At 39.3% G+C, this 24,494-nt stretch overlaps 1 protein-coding gene across 2 annotated transcripts in view; it reads left to right on the top strand.

The window, feature by feature from the left end:
• SEPTIN7 (septin 7) overlaps positions 1-24,494 on the top strand; it is a 104,119-nt gene that overhangs the window by 28,701 nt on the left and 50,924 nt on the right. For both annotated transcript variants that reach the window (XM_075125622.1, XM_048837215.2), the window contains exon 2: positions 24,313-24,419. In XM_075125622.1, the coding sequence (XP_074981723.1) occupies positions 24,313-24,419 (107 nt within the window). The remainder of the gene's footprint in view (positions 1-24,312; positions 24,420-24,494) is intronic.

Here is a 24,494-nt window from a genome sequence, read left to right as displayed (position 1 = left end):
AATTCTAAAGGTATAAGCTTGGAATCAAAACTTTCAAAGAGCACAAGACATTATGTTCCAACTCTAACGGTTTGTAAAGAATGCTAAAATATTCCTGAACCAACAGGCTGGAAAACATCAATGCAGTTAAGGGTTTTTTGGGGTTTGGGTTTTTCTTCTTGCTTTTTGGACAGCTAGTCTCAAGAACTTCAAGTAAATCAGAAACCTACCCAGATACAGGGGTGCATTGAATTAAAACAGTGATTTTAATCATGTTTTAAATGAGCAAGCAGAAAACCTTGGTTTAAATGGTCTATTTTAATTTTCTTTTGCATTTGTACTTTTTAGTTATTTCCCTAAAGCAGTGGCTCTCAACCAGGGGTCCGGGGGGCCATGAGCAGGTTTCAGGGGGTCCGCCAAGCATAGCTGGCATTAGACTTGCTAGGGCCCAGGGCAGAAAGTGGAAGTCCCACCACATGGGACTGCAGCCTGGGGCCCCGAGCCCCACCACCCAGGGCTTGAGCAAGTTAGCTCTGCAATGTTCCCTGTGGTGTGAGGGGTCCTGGGCAATTGCCCTTCTTGCTACCCCCTAACACCAGCCCTGGTTTTTATGTGCAGAAACAGTTGTTGTGGCCCAACTGGGCTGTGGAGTTTTTATAGCATGTTGGGGGGCCTCAAAAGAAAAAGGTTGAGAACCACTTCCCTAAAGAAAGGTTGATACTCAGTGGTTGATATAAGTTGGTACTGCTTGTTGATAACAGGAAGATACATTATCACTACCCATTTTTTTTAAACAATTGTAGCCTATCATATACTGGTCAGATTCTTAATTTTTACGTTTTAGAAAATGATGAATGATTTTCTTCAGTAAATTAACTGAAATTTACTACATTTGAATGAAAATTGGAGTTCAATTAATGCACAGACAACAAATAAAAAATTAAATCTACCTTAAATGTGCTGGATACTTTTTTCCTTGCGTAAGTCACAATATGTTTTGCATTTAAAAATAATTGAAGTGTTATCTGTAGTTAGTGAATTGAACTGATCATTTCTGGTCACTATGATCTTCAAGATTTTACAAGAAGTAGATCTCATCTTTGCACCGCATTTTTATTCATAGAAAAAGCAGGAAAGCTCTTCCTTTTCCAACTCCTAGCTGGTTTCTCAAATTTGAATGAAAATCATTGAACTAAACCAGTTGAGTAAACAAATGAAGAAAATATTTTCTTCTGTACCTGCGGAAGAGGCTACTGCTGTCCAAAAGGTGGTTTAGCCCTTCAGCAAACTCCTGGTTTCACATGGTTTGTTGGTTAATGACTTCCCACTATTTCAGTGGTTTGACTTTCTTTGAAACTTTGGCAGCAAACATGTGCTGCTTGAATATTATGTAATTTAACTGATTTTAATAAATTGTAGTGAACATAGGTCTTAACATGATTTGTCATACTTTCAAATTTAATTTGAAATAGCTTTCTTTTAAAGCAAGATGTATTAACTGATTTAAATAAATCCAGATTTATCTTTTTAATTCTATTTATCCAACCTGGCCAGGAAAGACATGGACACTGGAACCACTGAATAGGTCCCTAATAAGAATATGTGCAGCTGGAACGGCTTGACTGAACATTTGGCAGTAGAGACTTTGTCTTCCATAGTCTGTAGTTAATTCTTAACCTTCTGATGATTAGAAATCTGCTGCAACTCCCAAGCCTTTGGTTGGGTCCAGTGGCAGGGAGGGAATGATTGAAGGGACAAGTTAAAGCTATGCTATAGAAAAGGGGTGTTTTTGCGGGGGCGGGGCGGAGGATAGAGAGAAAATAAGGGTGGACATAGATGGAAGAGGGAGCATGGAGAGAGGAAGGTCAGTTGAAAACTCTGGGAGGAAAAATAATGATCTTACTGGGAAAAGGAGTGAAGACAGGAAGAGAAAGTTACAGAGGCAAAGGATAAAGTAGCTTGGTAAAATACTTGACAAAAATATTTTATAGATATTTATAAAATTTACTCAAGACTGCTTTGTGGTGTTCAACCAACTGCCTAGCCAACCAGTATTAATCAGCAAATGTATTACATTAATAGCAGAATTAGTCAAATATATTGAGCCAGTACTTTTCTGTAATTTGACCAGCCTTATGAAGTAGCATTTTAAAAATGTGTTAAATAAAAAGCTGATATGCAATAAATAGTTGCAATTTAAAGAAATGTGGTAGTACAGCAAGGGGTTGTGGCTTTGGGGTGGGGTAGAAAGGAGGTATAGCAGCTCTGATAGCACTGGTGTTTTTATTCCTTGCTAGCTGTAGTTAGTCCTTAGGCTAGTAAGAACTGCATAAAATTTTCCTGCCTTGAAATCTTTATAAACTAAGGGCATGGCTACACTTGTGAGTTACAGCACAATAAAGGAGCCCCAGGCACACTAGCTCACTACCTGACCACACTGGCAAGGCACGTAGAGCGCTCTGCTGGTACCCCACCTTGGCGAGTGGAATATCGTTTGCTGCGCCCTCGCTGGAGCGCCGCAGCACCAGTGTGGATGAGGTGTTGCTTTACTGCACTCTGATCAGCCTCCAGAAACGTCCCATAATCCCCTTAAGTCAAGTGGCCACTCTTGACATTGTTTGGAATCGGTTGTAGGAATGCGGAAATGCCCTTTGAAAGCTCCGTTTCTGACAGCCGGCTGCTTATCTGCTCTGAGACAAAGCAACCATTCATGTGGAATGCTGTGTGAGAGAGAGCAAGAGGCGAGGGGGGTCTGCTGCTGTCTGAACTTACAAGACAGCATGCTGACATGCTCTGAGCCCCCCAAAAACTCACCCTCTCTCCCCCCACATACACACAACACATTCCACCCCACCCCCCATCTGTGAAAAGCACATTGCAGCCACTTGCATGCTGGGATAGCTGTCCATAATGCACTGCTCCCAGTGCTGCTGCAAGTGCTGCAAATGTGGCCACACCAGTACTCTTGAAGCTGTCCGTGTGGACAGACTGCAGTGCTTTCCCTACTGCGCTCTACGAAGGCTGGTTTAACTCAAAGCACTCTACATCTGCAACTGTAGCCATGCCCTAACTCACCGAACCAAAACAATAGATTCACTAGTGTCTCAAGTGAGTGCAAAATCATTTCCTTTCCTTCTATCCCTTCTCCAGTCTCTTCCCGAGTTATCCTCTTCTGTTTTAGTCTTTGTTCTTTTGGAAGGGAATCTACAGAACAAGTTCAGTGAATGTGAAGTTCTTCTTTACTATTGTGCATAAAATTTCATTTATCTTTTTAGAACTTTGTTTTTCTCTGAATGATTAAATACTTTAACTCACAGATCTCATACCTAGAAACTAGGATATTAGAATACATGTTCTTAGTTGTAGAACTTCAGTTGTACAGTGAGAAGTTGTAAGACAGCAGCCTCTATTTTTTGTGTGTAAAATACCTTTTATTTCCAGAAGAATAAGGCTGTCTGTTGATTTGGTAGCTATAGGCAACCAGAATTTCTGGAGCTATACTATAAATTAAAAAAAAAAAAAAAAAAAAGAAATTCTGTAGAGCTCTCAACTCAGTAAACTGAAATTACTATAGAGATCCTCTAATTGGCATGTGATTGTAAAAGTTTGAGCTCTTAGCACTCCCCCGGTCATGAGCTTGAGACCTCTCAGTAGCACAGAAAAGGAAAGTTATGAAGTCGTAGCTCCAACAGAAAGGTGAAAATACTGTACACAGTGATGCCAATGCTACATTTAAGTTGGCATGCTAGAATTAATGCAGTTTTTCATTCTTTTCCCCTCTCCTGCAATTTTTAAAGTTTCTAGAATAGTTTGGGAATAGTGCTAGCCTTTTCATGCACAATATTTGTTTATGGCATACCAGTTATAAAAAGTCAATTTCCCAGTAAACTCACATATTACACTGAACACTTCACTAATTCTATCTATAATAAAATAAGGTCTGGTCTATACTGAAAACTTACATCAGCATAGCTACATCTTTCAGGGTGTGGAAAAATCCACAAGCCTGAGACAACACAGCTATGCTGCCCTAACTCCCAATGTAGACTGCACTAGGTACTGCATCTCTGAGATGGATTAAGTACAGCAACAGGAGAACCTCTGCCATCTCTGTAGTGAGTGTCTACACTGAAGAACTGCAGCAGCACAGCTGTAGTATTTTAAGTGCAGACTTGCCATAAGATTTTATTTTTTTTATACACCCATTCACCTTTCTTAAACTGAATCTTCAGACATATTCCTTCTAATTCAGATGTTTTGTTTGATGGACTTTTAACTGTGGCAATACTTGTGATTCAACTTAAATTCTGTCCTAGGATTTATAATCTACCATTAAAGTAAAATTGCAGTGGAATATAATAGCTTCTATTTTCTCTTGATTCTGTGTACAGTTACTAAACTAAAATTCCTTATGAATATAAATATGAAGCAACAAAGCATCCATATTGTCTGGTTGCTTACATGTATCCAGACTGGAAAATCAGTGTCACAGTCAGCAATGCAGAGTCTGTGGTATTTCTACAGATGCTCTTTAGTAAAACTATTCCCCCCCCCCCCCCCCGGCTTAGTCCCTGATCTGTGCAAATAGACCCTTGCTCCTGTACAGATCCTCACTGAGACTTCTCACAGGTGCAAAATTCCACCCATGTGGCTCAGCTTGCAGGATCAGAGTCTGAGGACATCACTGCACTGTAGGCACTACTGTGGAAACAACTACGGTGCTGCTGCTGTAGCGCCATAGTATAGCTTCCATTTTCTCCAGCAATGGAAGGGGGGTTTCCATCGATGTAAGTAATCCACCTCCCCAAACAGTGACAGCTAGGTTGATAGAAAAATTCTTCTGTTAACATAGCTGCATTTGCCCTGGGAGTTCAGTTAGCTTAACTACTGTGCTCTGGGAAGGGGTGATGAATTTGTCAACTTAACTTTCAAGTGCATGTACGTCTCACGCTGTTTCATAACTAATAAGATGTAGAGAGAGAGTGCTCTTGTTTCTGTTTCTGGTTATGTCTCTGATATTGCTGCCTTAATAAATATTATCAGATTGTATTTCATGTTGGCATTGTCACTTAAACTCCCAGGAGCTAGCTGTCTAGTTCATATCGAAGGATACTCTGAAATCTGTCACGTACTTGTAAACATTATCTAGTAACTTTCTTAAATATTTTCACTAAATGGTGTAAGGCAACATGCATGTTAAAGTATATGTAATAAAAGCTTTGTTCCTAATTTATGCAGTTGCTCATTTCTTAAAATGTTTGGTTATGATTTTTAAGTTGTCTTTGGAAAGTGAGGACCTGCTGATGTTAAAAGGCAGAGACATAAACATTGGAGTGAAAAATGGAATATCTAAAAGGCAAAAGCAACTTTTTATTTGTAGTTCGCTCCTAAGTATTCTGTCCTTGTCAGGGTATCCTGCCTTGGGGAGGAGGGATGTCTTCATCTCTCATAAAACATCTGTTAAGCCTTGTGCAGGAGAAGTTTTTGTAAATAGAAGTTTTCCCTTGTGACTTCTATTCAGTTGTCTATATCCTGCTTGGCCTTTTGAAATTAGGCAAAATCCTGCAGGGTGGATGTTCTGCCTTTATAAACATCTTCTTTAGAACTTTTAGATTAGTGGTTTTCTCCCTTCTGTGAACTACACCTTTGGTTATTGAGTGTATGATCTTGAAGGCTTAAGTGCAACTCCTTGTCCCACCCTAACCTTGGTCATAATTTACTATATAGGTAGATTCTGCCATTCAATTGGTAATTTTGTCAAACATGTTTTCTGAGATTCATATCAACCAAAGGAGGATTCCATAAAATATGTACAAAATTTAGTTATGCAGAGCCATAATATTCTGATACATTTATAATTCCTCGACAGCATATCTGAGCACAATTATTCTAAAGACTTTTCTCACACTTGCCTTCTGGCACATTGAGACAGTTGGGTCAGTTTTTAAATTTGCCACACCTGCAAGGATGTTGGCCTGACATGAATAAAAGATAGTCAAACTCTTTCAGTTCAGATCAAATTATCATATTAATTAGGTGGGAAAGACTTAAGTTATCCATCCTCTGAAAGAGCAGAACATAATGTTGTTCTCTTCCTCCTCCTTCTCAAGTCAGTCCAAGTTAAGAACCACTGGAAAGAACTGATTACTGTAGCAACATACACAATAGTTTCTAAACCCATGTGTTCCTGGCAGTTAGTTTAAATTTGTGTATTCTCTTATTGTATCCAGTTATCTACATAACCGTACAAAAAATTGACCCAGACCTTTCATGTAAACAAAACTTGGCTTGACATATAAAACCTTGTGAGCATGTGCTTTGACTACTGCTGGGTAAGTCAGAAACTGCTACTTTGGTGGCTAAATTTGATAGTTTGAATATTCAAAGAAATGCAGTACAAGGTACACTAAATTACAAAGAAATGGAATTTTATTTACAATGACTAGGTTGTTACAATTAGCTATTTAAAATAAGTTTTTTTCCCTTTTCTACACTGAACTTAAAACTGACTGTGTGAGTACTATATGCATTTATAGAATGTAGCTGTGACTTGTCTAACTGATTCAGCAATTGCTCTAACAATTTTGGTTCACCTTTCAGAATAGAATTCCCAGCACATCTTTTTCTCAGAGCTTATCAGGAGGTAAAACAATGTAATAAAATGTCTGCTTTTCAGTATTTTATAAATTGCAGCTGTGCATATTGTGAATAGTATGTGGAATACAAGCAATTTCTTATTGCATAAATATTTTTTCTTGGTGCTTTTGTTTGAGAATTAAGAATGTTACCAGTTTAACGCTTGTGTATTTTTCAATTTAAGTAGAACTTTTTAGCTGATATGTTCTGATCCCTGTGTTGGGAGTCCAAGGTTTCAAAGTCTGCCTCCTTCATTGACTTATAGCAACTTAATTTTTAGTGGAGAGGAGAGTCTGCTGACCGCCCTTGCCTTGGCTCTGGCGAGTGAGAGCAGCTTCAGACAGTCTGAGGGAAAAGTATTGGCTTGGAAGCCCTACTCCGCTGTTGCTGAAACAAAGATGCTGCAGCAGGTCAAAGAGAGCAGGAATACAAAGACTAGCAATAGGAGACATGTACAAGGGGATAGGAGCCCCAAACAGTTAATGTGGGCTGGGGAAAAGATGGACAGACCAAACTTTGGGGAGTTGGTGGGTGAGGGTTGTGCAGAGATCCACTCTCCCTTGGTCAAAAAAGGGCATTAAAGCTTTCTAATGAGATGAGTTCATTATTTTTTCGTCTCTGTGATCTACTGGAGACTTAAAGGTCTTACTATTAATATTAAAAATTCAGGTCCTTTCTACTCTATCTTGAAAGACTCTTCAGATGATTGGAGAACTGTAGGAATAGTGAATCAGTGATCATGCAAGTAGACCCCATTAGGGATGAAAAATTATTATTTTAACTCTTTAAAAGGTGGTCTTTTCTAGTTAACACCTGTTGAACACAATTAACTGAAACCGGATAAAAGATGTCTCTAAAGATTCCGCTCTCCCTCCTCCCCCCTTTCCATTAGGAACTGAGAGCTCAGTCTTCCACCTTGTCACACATAGTTCTAAAACTATTAGAAGCCTTTTTATACCTGTTTGTACTTGCCATGAAACCCATGTTAGCATCCTGCTAGCAAGAACAATATTCTGAACAAGCAACGTTCCAGTTCGTGTAGATAGGACCTTAGTGATAGTTGTCAACTTTTCTTAAATAGGAAATAATACTGTAAGAGCAAAGTTTTGCCATTTCTGTCATGTTTTGCAATAGGAAGTAATCTATAACTTGTCGCAAGACCATGTTTGTCAATATTTAACTCCTTGAAAAGTTAAAAAGAATGTGAGTTCTGGTAAACAGACTTCAGAATCTTCCATTTGTAGAGTGATTCTAATTCTTAAAATCCCAAAGTGCCTTACCAATGTAATTAACTGCATGCAGTCATTCAGCTATCTTGGGAGTAAAATACCATTTCAATAGTAATGCGCAACACTACATAGGAAATCAAGATGATTAGCTATAGTAATCTTTTGAAACCAAAAGGAGGAATTTTATGAGGATAGAGCAGTTACCTTAACTGGAAAGTGGGCTGGATATGAGTTAACCTTCTTTCTCTTGAATTATTAATGATTTCAATGATTCAAGACCTCTACCAGTCTCTTATGATTGACTCAGCCTCCCAGTATCCCCATACCCCCAAGGCCAAGATGGTCACTGGTTTCTTGTCAACTTCAGAGGAAGTGTCATCTACTGAACCTCTTCCTCTGGCTCTTAAAGTTGTCCCACCCAAGTATTGACTTGGCCTGATTCCTGCTTGTCTTGTAAGCTCTCAAGAGGTCACAACACTAAATGATAACTATAGGATAAACCACTTAAACTATTTAATTTGAGGGAGATAACTAGTCTGAGTATCCCATAGTTTCATGTAACTGACATAAACTGCTAGATTGAACTTGATTAAAATAGTTCCTTGAGCATTTCTCAGTGAATAATTCATTGGCTTGTCAATTAGAATTCTCACAGGTCTGTCAGCAGTAACAGACAGCAGCTCTTTCGGCTCTTAATAAACTGGTAATACAATTATAGTTTTCATATGGAAACACTTGCTACACAATAGCATTTAGGCATGTAGTGTAGACAGGTGTTTTGTTTGCTTTTTCCTTATGCAAAACCAGCAGTACTTCTGCTTTTTCCTTACTGTGGGTTGTGGGTCTTTAATATTCCCTATTTGTTCCTGTTCATGCCATTAAAGATGGCCATTGTAGCACAGTGAGTTCTCTTGGGAAATATGGAAAATCCAGAATAGAATCTGCAACTGTTCCAAATGTTCGCTCATTACAGACCAGTATGGGAATAGAACCCCATGGTATGCAAGACAAATAAATTGGTCCTCACAAGAATAAGTGTATATGAAATTCATAGTTTAAGTCTGACCAGTACAAAAAAGATTAGTGACTTGAAGAAAAAGCGAAACTGTGTCCTCATTTTTACTTGTACAAATTCATTTACTTCAGTATCGTAGCATTTGTATGACTAAGGGCAAATTTGGCATGATGTTACCCTATTTTGGTAAAGCTTTTTGCAGCAGCAAAATAGACGGATGGTTTTTTCTTAAACAAAAACTCCAAAGTGTGTCTCCACATGTATTTTCTGGAAATGCAGTCAGCCCGGTATTGTGACTGGGACTATAGAAGGAGCGTCATACAGGAGCTGAACTTCAGTGCTAATGGTAATGGAAAGACTGGATTTAAAGGGACACTGAATTTAAATCTTAAATTGACTACTCTTGACAATTTCTGATAGAACACTCTTTTAAATAGTGTGCATTTAGCAAGATTGGTCAATCAATAAGCATGTTAATTACATACTGCTGTTTAGGAAAGCTTTTACACATAGAGGCAGGCAATGATGGTGATAGGGTGTTAGGGCTTGGCTACACTTGCGAGTTACAACGCAATAAAGGAGCCCCGGGCACACTAGCTCACTACCCGTCCAATCTGGCAAGGCACATAGAGCGCTCTGACTCCGCGGCTACAGCGCTGCTGGTACTCCACCTCGCCGAGTGGAGTAACGTTTGCTGCCCTCGCTGGAGCACCACGGAGCCAGTGTGGACGAGGTGTTGCTTTACTGCGCTCTGATCAGCCTCCAGAAACGTCCCATAATCCCCTTTAAGTCAAGTGGTCACTCTTGACATTGTTTGGAATTGGCTGTAGGAATGCGGAAATGCCCTTTGAAAGCTCCATTTCTGACAGCCGGCTGCTTATCTGCTCCGAGATAAAGCAACCATTCGTGTGGAATGCTGTGTGTGAGAGAGCAAGAGGCTGGGGGGGAGGAAGGGGGGTCTGCTGCTATCTGAACTGACAAGACAGCATGCTGACATGCTCTGAGCCCCCCAAAAACTCACCCTCTCCCCCCACATACATACAACACACTCCCTGTCACACTCCACCCCACCCCCCATTTGAAAAGCACATTGCAGCCACTTGCATGCTGGGATAGCTGTCCATAATGCACCGCTCCCGGTGCTGCTGCAAGTGCTGCAAATGTGGCCACACCAGTACGCTTGAAGCTGTCCGTGTGGACAGACTGCAGTGCTTTCCCTACTGCGCTCTACGAAGGCTGGTTTAACTCAAAGCACTCTACATCTGCAAGTGTAGCCATGCCCTTATTTACACTCTAAAATAAAGGCTGGGGAGGAAATTATAGCAGTCAGGTGACTCTGAAGGAAAGAGCTCCTCTTTGTCTTCCAGCAGTTAAAAGGATTGGGAGTGTGGGTGTGGCTAGGTATTTCTCAAATTTATCACACCTAATAGCCAGCTGTTTGATTGAAACACAGCACTCGCAAGCAAGATATTAATTTAGCACTGCGGTAGAAACTGCAGCTCTCCCTAGCAGATTGTTATATTGTGGATAGGCTTCTCATCAGAGTGTTGCCCTGTGACCTTGCTAGTGAAAGACTCCTATTCTACTTAATCTGTCTCTGGCTAATAAGCGTCATTCAGCAGGATTTTTAAAAATGACCAATTTACTTTCTTACATCTGTAAATCATTCTTACTTTATTACCTGAACCACATCTGAAGCAATTTAGATGCAACTTGTTTAGTTCCAAATAGAGGAACCATTTTCTTTTCTTTCTGTCCAGTCGCAATGGTTTCTAAGCTAACAGAAAATCAAGCTTAGCGTGTAACTAAAGTCAATACTATAGGTGTGCATGAAACTCTCCATTCAGAGTCACATGTAGTTTACGTTGACTTAAAATGTACGTTTAAAGGAGGCCACATAGCATTAGGATTCAGATTTATGGCGAGTATATTTTTGGAAGGGTTATTCTAGAGAAGTCAAAAGGCTTATTGATGTATTTTATAATGTCAATTTAATGTAGCTGAGAGGAAAACATTTTGCCTAAAACCTTTTTCCACAGCATTCCAAATGATTTTCTGTGGGATCATTTAACCTTAGCATAATTGTATACCAAGATAAGTAGTGCTACTCTGTGTGTAACAACCAGTTTAGAGCACTGTCAATTGTCTGTTGCATGTCTTAGACCAGGCCTACACTAAAGTTCAGTCGATACAGCTACGTTGCTGAGGGGGGTGAAAAGTCCACAGCCCCCTGAGCAATGTAGTTAAGTCAGCCTAACCTTTGGTGTAGAAAGTGCTTGGACTCCATGCTTTTTTTTTTAAAGGGATGAGTTTTCATGTCTAAGTCTGTGGAGTATCTAGCACGACAAGGCCAAATCCTGATTGGGGCCCTCTAGGCAAGAATGAGAGAAGACCGGGAGCATGCTGAGAAGTTAAGGGAGTGTAAGGACTGATTGGACAGAGAATGGCATATGCAAGAAAGGATGTTTGATGTAATGTAGAAAGAGTAGTGCTTATGTCTAACACCCCAACCTAACTCTGTCCTGCAGCCTCTTGAGACCATAGGATACTGGGAACCCCCTTTCTCTCCCCTAACTGCAAGGGACAGACAGTTCCCATGCCATTTCACCCCCAAGACAAGAACAGCTACATTCCCACCTGCATGTTTTTGTGCCCCCCATTTGCACAAACTTGTTCATGCTATACTTTGGGTATTTCTTCACCATTTTAGTTTTTAAGTTTGCACTAGCTTGTCAAATACATTATTTACAACTGCACATGGTTGAAAAATTTCATTGTTACAGCTCTAACACATTCCTAAAAAAATTCAACTCACCAAGCATGTGTATTATGTTGTATTCAGCTAAATTAATTTCATTTGTTACAGTATATTCATTTCCCTGTCCTATATCGTGCTCTTAGTACAAGCAAAAGGCTTTCCTTCTGGTTTCCTGTCCTATGGTGCCTCTATTAAATGTCCCTATTTCTGGCTGTCAGTGCTCCAGGGTCTCTTCACCTCCAATTCCCACCCAGTGCTGAGGTTCTCTCCTTTGCATTCTGATGTCTTGCAAAACACAGCAAGTGCCAATAGCACCAGGAAGATCTCTCGGAAGCCTCCAGTCTTGTCAGGAGACAACTCCACTTTTCTTTGTTTTGCAAATATACCTGCCGCAGTCCTGCTGCAACTACACAAGGTATAGTTAAACAGCTCCCATCTTTTATCCAAGCTTCAAGTAAGTTTTAATACGCTAGGAAGCAGATGGTAACCTGGGCCTTCCAGAATAACAGCTGGAACCACACCATTGTCTATGGTTAGTTTTGTGAACAAAAGTAACATTTTTTTGTTGTTGTTGCACAAAATGGAATGATCCTGGCATCGTGCACCTTACCAAACCAGTGCATGTTAGTTTTAGTGAACCTGATCAACCAGGACTTGCGTGAAAATGGAGGAATACTTGTTTGTTTTGGCTAGCTCAGACCTGCAGCGGATGGTGACAAACAATTGCCCCTATACAATTTGGGGAAAACAGGTGTTCAAAGAAGTCAGTAACTGAGTTTGAGGATCTGGGGTAACAGCCCCAACAGTTGATCTACCAACACCAAACTAAACAGCTACTGGTGGTAGCCATGCAGGGTAGTAAGCTACCAGATGGCAGCATCCACGTGCTTCTCCACTTCGAGGGGGTGTCTCACGATGGGCCATACTGCAGCTCCAGGGTGAGGTCTGCAGATTTCCAGGAAAGTGGCCTTCCACATCCTGAAGTTCTGCAGTCACTGCTGGTCACCTTGGATTGGCAGCACTCCCTTGAAAATGGTGCTGGCTAACATACATATATAACTATTTCCCATATATCCATGGGATTTTGACCCCCAAGTCCCTGAATTCCAGTAGGTATCCCACAATCCACAACAATAAACTCATAATGCATTGAGCCTAGCACCAGAATATTACATTTTGGGATACTTGCCCAGAATGCTATGCACTTATTTTGAAAGAGTCCAGTGCTGTATGAATGCTGTGATTCACAAGGGAAGTAGCCAAAGCATGGCAAAGTAGCCTGGATACATTCTGTTATATCTGTATAATTATAGCAAGAGACTGTCTAACTTTCCCATGTTTACAAAGTCTAGGTTTTACTGCTGCTTTCTCTTTAATGTCACGAATAACCAAAAGGACATAGTATTCATGGACCACTGTATTTCTTCAGGTTTTCACAGCTGTCAGACAGTAGTAGTGTTGAGTGTACAATATGGACCTTCATCTATGACTTATAATTTCATTTGATTTACAAATTGTAAATTCAGATTCAGCCATCTTGAATCTTTCTGCATTCTTTTGGAATGACTGAATGTACAGGAAAGACTGTAAAGTAATTGTAAATTCTAGTCTTTTTTTTTTATATTTTTACATCCCTGTAACCAGGAGACATAGGAAGGGTGCCCTAGAATTGAGGAGGACTTCGTGACCACATCTCTTGTCGCTGCTGTTCTCTCTAATTCACTCTGTGCAGGCAATTAAAGTATCTGCATTCAATACTACCATTTGCACAGGGAAAAGGAAGTTTGAACTCTGCTGCTTACTCTTTTTAGGTTCCTAATTCCTTCAACTCAGGCAGCAGTTGTCCCAGATCAGATAAGCTCTTAAACCTCTTGGAAGGGCCCCTCCTTCTGTATTTTTACCCTTTTTTGTATTGATTTACTCTTTTTCCATTTGGCCCTTCCCTTCTCTTTTCCAGCTCCCATAGATAAGCTTTTATTGAATTTATTCTCTCTGCATTACTGCTGGTGAAAAGCCAAGAGTAGGATCGTAGGGACAATGCTTACTAAGGGATTTTTCTATATAGATAATACAGAATGCTAAGGTAGTGATTATCCCATATCCAGTTTAAAACCTGAAATACTTCACAGGTAAGTTTTGGGGTTTTTTTTAAGTTTTTACTTGCTTACAGATTAGCATTGGCTAAAACTAAAGGTTGACACCTTTTTTGTGCACTAGACAAATAGTGTTCATATGCCATTGAAACATGGCACTTGAGCCAAGAATAAAGTAAAGAGAAATCACCTAAGGCTTCAGTTTCCCTTCTTCTTTGGAAGACTGAAGTTTTCTGTATGGAAAAGCCTTGCCTGGTTTGCCTCAGATGTTACATAAAATATTCTATTCCAGCCTAAGATTACATCTGCAAAACTTCAGACAGATTGGTTAGTTTGGCAAAGGTATATGTCAAAATTGGTCTGTAAAATGAAAGTCCTGTTTCAGTCTTTACTATGGAGAGAGCAATATCCGTTTTTAAAACGCTATCCTAATGGCTGCTAAAGAGATTTCGCTAACCAACCCTCACCGCTTCATGGATTCTCTGAATTATTTAAATGGTATTTATGGTTACAGTGACTTCCAAGTTTCTAACAGCAGCCTTGATTTGAATTTGAAGTTAAATTTTGTGCTCTGGAAGAGGTTGATAGAACTGTTCAGTGTGCACTGAATGTCAGAACCTTGATGTTGGCAATGTGGCTGCCCATAGGCAAAAGCAAAGTTCATCTGCCGTCGGCTTCCCTGCTGTTGTGTTGTACCAGAAAACTGTTCATGGAATCCTGGCTCCAGCCAAAGTGATTTCTCTGAAACTGTTAATTTAAGAACAAAGATCACTAAATGAAGGTTTAGATTGTTCTTGCCCTTTTTATATATTTTTATAGAATGTTAATCTAAAATGCTGCAAGACTTTTTACAAGTCCCTGTGTTCTGTATGGAACTATGTATGGGGGAAACTCTAAAATGTGGCACTGCCTGATCCTTTGTTGTTTGTAGTCACATTATTTAAGTCCAAATTATCTTACTCAAATTTACCAGTACAGTGACATCAACATATGTATTCCTGTGTCTTTTAAAATGTATTTGTGAACATGAATGAATCTCTGTGGAGAGGTTCCAGAATAAGTCTTGGAATGGAAAGGGTCTTGCAGTCTTACCCTGCTGTCCCCTATAATGGCTTGATTTGCTTACCATAGCACCATTTACCACCTGTGTGAGGTGGCTTGTTCTATCCTGTCTTTTGGTACCTATTCAGTCTCTTCTGCTTCTCATCTACTTTAGAACCTATACCAAAAAATTAATGTAGCATCTCCTACTGAACTTTTACCTATGCGTGCAGCTTTATTCCTGTGTAAAACTACCTGCTGTGTGCTGCAGCTGCGTCAGAGCCATTATTCAGGACATCAGGCATTTCCATACAGCTGCAGGTACTGTGTGCATATATGTACGGTGAGTTGTGTAAGGATGAAAAGACACGAAATACATAATTTTTTATACAGTCTGACAGGCTGATATAATTTTTTTTCCTGTGGCTTATAAGTACCAGTTTTATATTGATGGGGAATCTCTCATGTAAAAACATTGTCTAATGGAAAAATTATCCACAAAAAACTAAGAAAATATAGTGACACCTGCCAAAAATGGAATACATACAGCTGATTTTAAAGACACGTAAGCAGAAAGTGTATTCGGTGGATTTGTATTGCTTCGTAATAGCACCAAATACACACCATACCAAAACTATGAAATGCACTAAGCAACATTATCTGCTTTACAGCATTGAGAAAAGAGATTTATGTAAGTGAGCTGTTCCTACCATCCCTATAATTTTAAAACATTTTACTAAAAAACAATCTAACTAAAATTCAGCTAGGTCTAAAAACAGTTCTCTGTTCAAAATGTGGTGGTGTGCTTTGATAAAATTGCACATATTGTGGAAAATGAGTGTAACTTTGCTCTGTAGCATTCATAATAAACTTTTCTCTTCAGTGGGTTAGTATTATAAAATGGTGGCCACTGTGAAATAAAAGCTAATAAGTTAAACGTTAAATACTGCAATGGACAGGAGGAATTTAAATATTTTTGAACCTGTATTTCCAATCATTCTAGACTGGACAGTGTGGTTCAAATTAGTCACTATTTTTAGTGGGACTACCTAATTTATACCTTTTTAAAAAATCAAACCCTAATTTATTTTATATTTTGATTATAGAAGCTTAAATGCCAGTGCTTGCAAAAACAAAACACCCTTTTTATGGGGATGAGTAGCTCCGAGCCAATTTTCTAGTACTACTTGGAACTGAAAAAGCAATTTTAATGTCATTCATATATTAGAATTTTAAGACCAACTGTACAGCAAGTAATGTCATACAAAATCAGTATAGCATATAGTCAATGAATTAAACTGGTTACTGATCTCAAACAATAACTTTTAGTGGGGAATCATTAAATGAATTTCTTGTGGAATTTGCGGGATTCAGTTCTTTGGCCCAACACTATTTAATACGAATGAAATGGTCAAAAAATGTATATTTGCTAATAGTTGGCAGATGACACATTGGAGTAGGGTTAATGATACATCACTTAAGGTATGTCTGTACTACCCGCCGGATCGGCAGGTAGCAATCGATCACTCCAGTGGGGGTCGATTTATCGCGTCTAGTGTAGACGCGATAAATTGACCCCGAGCGCTCTCCCGTCGACTCCTGTACTCCGCTGATGCGAGAGGCGCAGGCAGAGTTGACGGGGACTGGTAGCAGTCAACCAACCGCAGTGAAAACACTGCGGTGAGTAGGTCTAAGTACATCAACTTCAGCTACATTATTCGCGTAGCTGAAGTTGCATTACTTAGATCGATCCCCCCCACCCCCCCAGTGTAGACCAGGCCTTAGTGATCTGCTTCACTTTATAAGGTGGATGCAATCAAATGTGTTTTATTATGGTCAAATTCAAGGTCTTATATCTGAGCATAAAGAATATAGGCCATGCTTACAGGACAGAGAACTATAGAAAGCAGTGACTCATATGAAGGTCTTAGGAGTGATGGGGATTAACCAACAGAACATATGTTCCCTATGTGATACTGTAGCCAAAAGGCCTTATGTGACGTATAAACTAAGGTATGGGTATGGAGGTTATATTACTGCTGTATACTGCACCACTGGTGGGAACCCTACTGAAGTATTGTGTCCAGTTCTTGTATCCATGCTGCCACAAGAATGTTGAAAAATTGGGGAGAGTTCAGAGAAGTCATAAAAATGACTTCACAGTGAGACTTAAAGTGTGCAATCAGTTTAACTTTTTGAAGGGAAATTTTAAAAATTACTTGATTAAGCTATAAGGACCTACCCAAGGAGAAGATATAGTAGGAGAGAGCTGTAATATAGCAGATTAAGGCAAAACAAAAATTCAAAGACTGGAAGTTGAAGCTGACATTCAAATGTGAATTTATATACACACGCAACAGCGTACTCATTGGAACTACTTACCAGTAGATGTGGTGTATTCTCCACTTGAAATTTCTAAGGGCATGTCTACATGAGCACTCAAAGTTAAGATGAATCTGTTAAAGTCAGTGAGCATAAATTAAAGCGTGTAAACTCTCTTCTCCCTTTCTCCCCTAAGATGCTTTCATTCAGTAATAATCTCCCAAGGAGGATTAAGTTATATTAAGGATTAACTTTCTTTAAGTTATAGTGATCTAAGTTCTCTTGGTTTACTACAGTAGTTCTCAAACTTTTGTCCCGGTGTCCGCTTTCACATAACAAGCCTCTGAGTGTGACCCTCCCTCCCTCCCCCGGCCCCCCACACTTATAAGTTAAAAACACCTTTTAATATATTTAACACCATTATAAATGCTGGAGGCAAAGCAGGGTTTGAGGTGGAGGCTGACAGCTTGCGACCCCCTGAGGGGTTCCAATCTCCAGTTAGAGAACCCCTCGTTTACTATGATTGAGGTATTTGAAGACCATTGAAAAGTCTTAGAACACAATTTCAAAAATCTCAATAGTGACTCCTGTTTTGTCAAACTTAAGTTGTACTCCCTTCTGTATGCAAAACTGAATCTTTCTGAAGTCTGACATTGAGTTTACAATGTCAGTCATTTAAAAAAAAAAAAAAGTCAATAGCACTAATCCGGTAGTAAACAGTGAGTGGCCATGTCATAAATATAAAGGGAAGGGTAACCACCTTTCTATATACAGTACTATAAAATCCCTCCTGGCCAGAGGCAAAATCCTTTCACCCATAAAGGGTTAAGAATCTAAGGTAACCTAGCTGGCACCTGACCCAAAATGACCCATGAGAGGACAAGATACTTTCACATCTTGAGGGGGGGGAACAAAGTGTTGGTCGGTCTCTGTGTGATGCTTTTGCCGAGAACAGATCAGGAATGCAGCCTTACAACTCCTGTTAAGTTAGTAAGTAATCTAGCTAGAAATGTGTTAGGTTTTCTTTTTGTTAATGGCTGGTAAAATAAGCTGCACTGGATGGAATGTATGTTCCTGGTTTTTTGTCTTTTTTGTAACTTAAGGTTTTGCCTAGAGGGATTCTCCGTTTTGAATCTGATTACCGTGTAAGGTATTTACTATCCTGATTTTACAGAGGTGATTCTTTACTTTTTCTTTAATTAAAATTCTTCTTTGAAGAACCTGATTGCTTTTTCATTGTTTTTAAAATCCAAGGGTTTGGGTCTGTGTTCACCTGTACAAATTGGTGAGGATTCTTATCAAGCCTTCCCCAGGAAAGGGGGTGTAGGGCTTGGGGGGATATTTTGGGGGAAGACGTCTCCAAGTGGGCTCTTTCCCTGTTCTTTGTTTAACACACTTGGTCGTGGCAGCATACGGTTCAAGGACAAGGCAAAGTTTGTACCTTGGGGAAGTTTTAACCTTAACTGGTAAGAATAAGCTTAGGGGGTCTTTCATGCAGGTCCCCACATCTGTACCCTAGAATTCAGAGTGGGGAAGGAACTTTAACAGGCTATAACAAATGTTCTAAGTTTTACTAGAAATTGGACTGAGACTGGCTTTCATGAAAGGCTGCAATACTGAATAAAATTCCAAGGTGTACTGAAACTATTTTGTAAAGTAGGGAAATAACGGCTGGAATTCTCAGTAGTGCTCAGAGCTGAACTAACTGATCCCATTGAAGGCAATGGGAGTTTTACCACTGACTAAAATAGAGGCATAGTTAGGACAACACCAAGGCCATGTCTAAACTACCGGCTAAATTGGCACCGCTGCGATACATGCATCGGTGTCGATTTAGTGGGTCTGGTGAAGACTCGCTAAGTTGATGGGAAGGCGTCTCTCGTTGACACAGTGCAGCGTAGACATCGCTGTAAGTCGACCTAAGGTACATCAACTTCAGTTGCATAACTTGCATAATGGAACTAACATAACTGAGATCAATTTACAGTGTTAGTGTAGACCAGCCCTGTATGCATTTGAAAATCCCAGCCAGCATTTTTAGTGTAACCTAGAATATTCAAGATTTAAGTCATAAAAAGAATATTACCTTGTTTCTAGCCACTAATGTAGCAGAGCATCAGCTAGCCATGGCAAAAACCATTGCACCTTAACTGGTCTGTCTCGATTTTAATGAAAACAAAAAACCCCTTCCAGAATAAAAAATTCTGGGTGAAATTTCACATCTTAACTGTATAACCTCTTTCCTGACATCGCTGTAGTTTCTCTTTTTACTATACTTTCATGTTCTTGGATCCTTTGTTTTCTACTTAAAATAACAATGTTGCTTCCCTTTCATGGAGGGACTTCCCAATGAGCAGTATTGAAGAAGGCAAGTGGTGTTGAGTGGTGAGCGGGAGAGTATATATTATGGGTGGACTAGCTGGTAGCTTGCAGACTAAACATGCTTCTAACTCTTGTATTGATTCTCTTTAATTGCTGGGGAAGCAGGGTGGTCTACTGTACTTTTTTCTCATCACAGAGAGGGGCTGATGATGTAATCAGAATCCCTAAATGAAAGGGGTGGTACGAGGAAGTAAGCAGTCAGAAATACAATTGTCAGTGATTCCAAGCCTGTGACAAAGTTGTCAGATGTTAATGGTCTTCCTTTATCATGTATTCTTGTAATCTCTTCCTAATTTATTCCATTATTATTTTTTTTATTTTTATTTTTTGTCTTTATCCATTCTGCTTTGTGGCCAGGGCTAGCTAACTCTATTATTCACGCCTTTCCCTGGCTCCTCTCTCTACCCAAGTCTACCATCTAGTGAAGAACAAAGGTATATAGAAAAACTGGGTGGTGCACAAATGATGTCAGCCTACTTATTTTTCCAGCAGCTTCAACTCAAGAAACCTTTTACTCAGCCCTGCTCCAGTAATGGAAAGACCAGACCTGCAGGGACCTAAAGCTTTAGTAACTGAGGAGCGGAAGTTCAGAGAACGTTACCATATATAGGGTGAGCTTGTGGTGTCCCATCAGATCCCTTAAAACTTCAGAATCTTATTTCCACATGTTCAGTCTCACGTTGACCTAGCAAGCCAAGGCAAATAGCTTAGCAAAGATTTCTGTTGAATGTTCCCATTTAAAAAAAAGCTGTTGAGGCATTTAGAACAGCAGTACATTTTGACTAACCTTAAAAAAATATATGATTGACTCTGAAGGGATCCCAGAATATAGCATACCAACATCTTTCTGCAACCCATGCAATCTCTGATATTTGTTAAAGAACAAAGCATTTTGAGATTCTTCCAGTGAACTAGAGGTATAACATTCAAAGTAGTTATACATCAGAAAGTGAAGTGGTGCTCTTTTGTAGAGAGAAGCCAAAAGGTAGAACAGAACTCCTCAACTTTCCTTGTATACATGATTGTATGTTATACAAAGAGCAACATTCTGACTTCAGCTCAAATTTTGATCACAGCTTCAGATTTGGCGATCAGAGCCCACCTGTTTGTTGCAAAATGAGTAAGAAAGAATTTGAGCAACTTATTCTTGTACTAAAAACCTTATAAGTGGAAGGGTACAAGTACGTGTCTAGTAGACGATACTTACTTGCAAGCACAGTAGTTACCAGAACAGTGCTGCATGCACAACAAACTTGACCACCCCCCCGAAAAAACACAAAAAAACCCTGTCTCATCGCTATCTTCAGTGATTTAGCCTATCATTAAGACTTGCTTTGCCTGCCAGACTTCAGTTTTTATGGATAGTTTACGAACTTCACTGTAATGTTAGCTCTAAATAGAACTTGAGTTTTGCCCCTAACCCAAATCCTGTCTCCACACACAGATCTATAGCTCAAATTAAGTGGTGCTTTAATAAACTTGAGCTAGTTGATCCATCAGGGGCTGTGGGCTGAAGCTCAAGTTACTACTTCTCAGCTGCTAATCCAGTCACTGGGTAGCACGACTATAGGTTCAGTGTGGCCAATCTGTAATTTGTGTGGCCTGTCTATGTGCTGAGATAATGTGACCTATACGGGTTGTGATTTCTAAAGGGCACTAAAGTGTTGGACATTAATTGGTCTGTATAGACCCTGCTGGTGCACACTAAATATTCCCGAGTGTGCTTTCAATGCTATTTCAAACAGTAGTACTTTAATGCACGCTAGGGAACCTGTAGTACACACCAGTAGGGTCTATACCAGGAATAATCAATTATTTGTTGTCAAGGTCCAGAGTCCTGAGGGGAAAAAACAAAGAACCAATGATAATTAAATTAAAAAAATGTCAGGGGCCATTCAAAATTGGCAGTCTGGATTTGGCCCACAGTCTGCCTGTTGACTACCCCGGTCTATATGGATCAACTAATGCATAACATGTAGGTGTGCTTTAGAAATCACACCCCATAGGGCACATTGCTGCTCTGTAAAGGCAAGTGCTCACTCAAGTTAGCTTAAGATAGTGAACTCTGCAGGGCCAGATTAAGGCATAAACTAACTAAACTACAGTTTAGGGCCTCACAATATGAGGGGCCTCTAAAAAAGAAAAAACTGACTCCATTTCACATTTTATCAAAATTGGTTGATAAAAATAAAGGAGATATGGGGGAAAAAGATTCTAATCAGAGACATTTTCATTCAGATATGACAAAAGTATATACATCTGACTACACAAATACCCTTACCATATCCTTACCCTTCACTAATTGTTTATCATTGATAGGCAGGAGGCCAGGGCTGAGGGGGGGGGAAAAAAGGCAGCGTTTTGTTGGCCAGTTGCTACTGGTAAAATTCTGACCATGCCTTCGTAACTTATTTAAATAAATAAATAATCTCACTGCCGATGACATTGGGTAAAATGTGAGGTCGGAGACAGCAGTGTTGTGAAGCAATCCTGCCAAGCTTATACTCATATGGGACTTGTTGCAGGAGTGATGTCATGTATAGCATCCCCCTTGGCAGGTAATAGCCAGAAGGCAGCCATCTTTTCTTTATGGTCCAGCATGCTAAGTCGTATATTGCCTTTACTCCTGATTTTCTTCATTTTCTTAAGTGTTAGTGGGTTCGTTCTTCTTTTGATCCGTACATATGTACAATTGTATATTTTAGTGTGCATGCTGCTTTCTGCTTCATGCGCTATCCAGGCTTCATGTGACTGAGTTTGCAGGTGATCATCCTATGGGCTGGGGTCAAGTGGAACTTGACAAATATAAATTTGTGGCGGTTTCCCTCCCTTCAGTTTCGGGAACCTTCACAGTAAATATCAGAGTGCTGATGAAAAGATAGAGGGTTTTGAGAAAAGGAAGGAAGGGGTGTGTGTGTGTGTGTATGTGTGTATGTATATATACACCAAAATATTCTGAGTACTTGGTGAGCAAATTATTTCAGACTGTGTGCACATATGATATATAGGCTATTAAAGCCTATAATAGTCATTATATTTGCTTGAATATAGGTTAGTCTTTCTCACTTTCTCAATGCCTGTCTAGAGATTACCAGTCTGTTTTCTGGTAAATTCTTCCTCTCTTTCACGCAGATAGCTTGCTGTCACTCTGTGTGTCCAAGGTGTTTACTCGAGAATAATTAGTGGGGGAGAGAGAAGCGAATGCGAAGAGACATGTCTGCCTAGAAAATGCTGCAAGACAAGCTATCTGCCCTGAGCATTCTGTGAATCAAAAGTGACAAACTCTGTAGTTTATCATTTGAGGACATCATCAATTACTCTACTTTCCAAAAATCACTAAAGAAAATGTTTTAAATTTCAGTGTTAAAATTAATGTGATGTGAAAACAGACATACTGCAGGTTGTCTTTACTTCCATTAAGTAAGCTGATCTGTGTAATTGTAACTGCTTTTGTGCTGCTGTAGATATAAAGTTTTCATATCTACTAATTAAGAAATCATAGATGAAAATGTTAATTTCAAACTATTTTATAATGCAAACAGACATATTGCAAGACGTGATTTAGTTAGATTATTATTCTTTGCCTTTGTATATATGCAAATATAAAGCTTTCATGTTTATATATTCAATGTCCTTTTTGTGAAAATAATTTTTTTTAATGGTATGGGGCCTCTTACACTTGACATAGGTTAAGGCCTCAGAATGTCATAATCTGGCCCTGGATCTCTGGCTACTCCACTCAGACTAGCCTAACTTGCTGTGAAGACAAGCCCTTGTCTGCTGCAATTCATAACAGTAATAAGCAATAACGTGAGCTTTTGTTTTGATGATTTTCATACTCAGTTACTTGCAATATTCTAGGATTTTTTGCCAAGAATATTTTACTCTGAAATTTTTCTAGGATGGCTTTGTAAATCAACCGGCAGTTACTGTAAAGAGAGAAGTGCAGCTGGTTACTCCTCCCTTAAAGAAAGTGGTTTGAAAGTCATCAGTGGTTTGAATCCAGTCTTTATTGGCTTAGGAGCAAATTTCTCTGTCATCACCTTTGCTTCAGTACCCCCCTTGAGTAGCACAGTGTAACAAGACTTGAAGCATGCCGCAAACCTGACTAACACACGCTTTTTTTTCTGTTCACATACCAGTGAGTGAATGTTGTAATAGTTTCTTAAGTGGTTAGTTTTAATTTTTTGGCTGTTGTAAAGACAAGGACTTAATTTATAAACTATTTTAGTGGTTGATGTACCTCATACCCTGCTTCTGTAGATCTATAAATAGGCAGAATTTTTATGGGGTTTGTAATTTTGTTTGAATTGGCAATTACTTCTAAAATAGTTAGCAGTGCCTGCGTTATTGTCACTTATGAGCAAATTGCAAAAATAATTCCCATGCAAACCCTGTACATTTGGAACTCCACTCTAATTACTTAGAACCGCAAGAGCTACACCAAAATAACAATCTCTTGTTATAATAAACCCATTGCATAAAATTTTAAATAAGGTAGTTCCACTAGTACACTATACTTCCAGTTCTGAATAGGTAGCCTGTTTAGAATTTTACATGGCAACGTCGTGTGTGTGTATTTTGTGACTGGGGCAAAGACTGGGGAGGAAAAGTAGCAAAGTGCATTCAGCACTTAATGACTGTCATGGGATTCAATGTGAAAAGTAGATGCTTGTAAACTTAGCAATGAAAGTCTCATTTTGCAGTGTAAAATAGCTGTTTGTTTCCTCTGAGCATATGTTTGTAGCTAGGAAAGGTTTTTTTACATACCAAATTTTAAAATGTGAGATTATAAAAAGTACATACTTTATGTGATGATTTTAATTGTATGGCCTAATACTTTACCCTTTCTTCTAGGTGAATCTGGATTGGGAAAATCAACATTAATCAACTCATTATTCTTAACAGACTTGTATTCCCCAGACTATCCAGGTCCTTCGCATAGAATTAAAAAGACTGTACAGGTATGTGTGTAGCTTGTTTTTTTGTCTTGTAATTTGCAAACTGACAATAGTTTAAGATAGTGTTTTGAAGTTAGT

Source organism: Caretta caretta, chromosome 2 (genome assembly GCF_965140235.1).
Source record: "Caretta caretta isolate rCarCar2 chromosome 2, rCarCar1.hap1, whole genome shotgun sequence".
NCBI lineage: Eukaryota > Metazoa > Chordata > Testudines > Cheloniidae > Caretta > Caretta caretta.
Note: the sequence above shows the minus strand (reverse complement) of the source record. Positions and strands in the feature narration are given on the sequence as shown.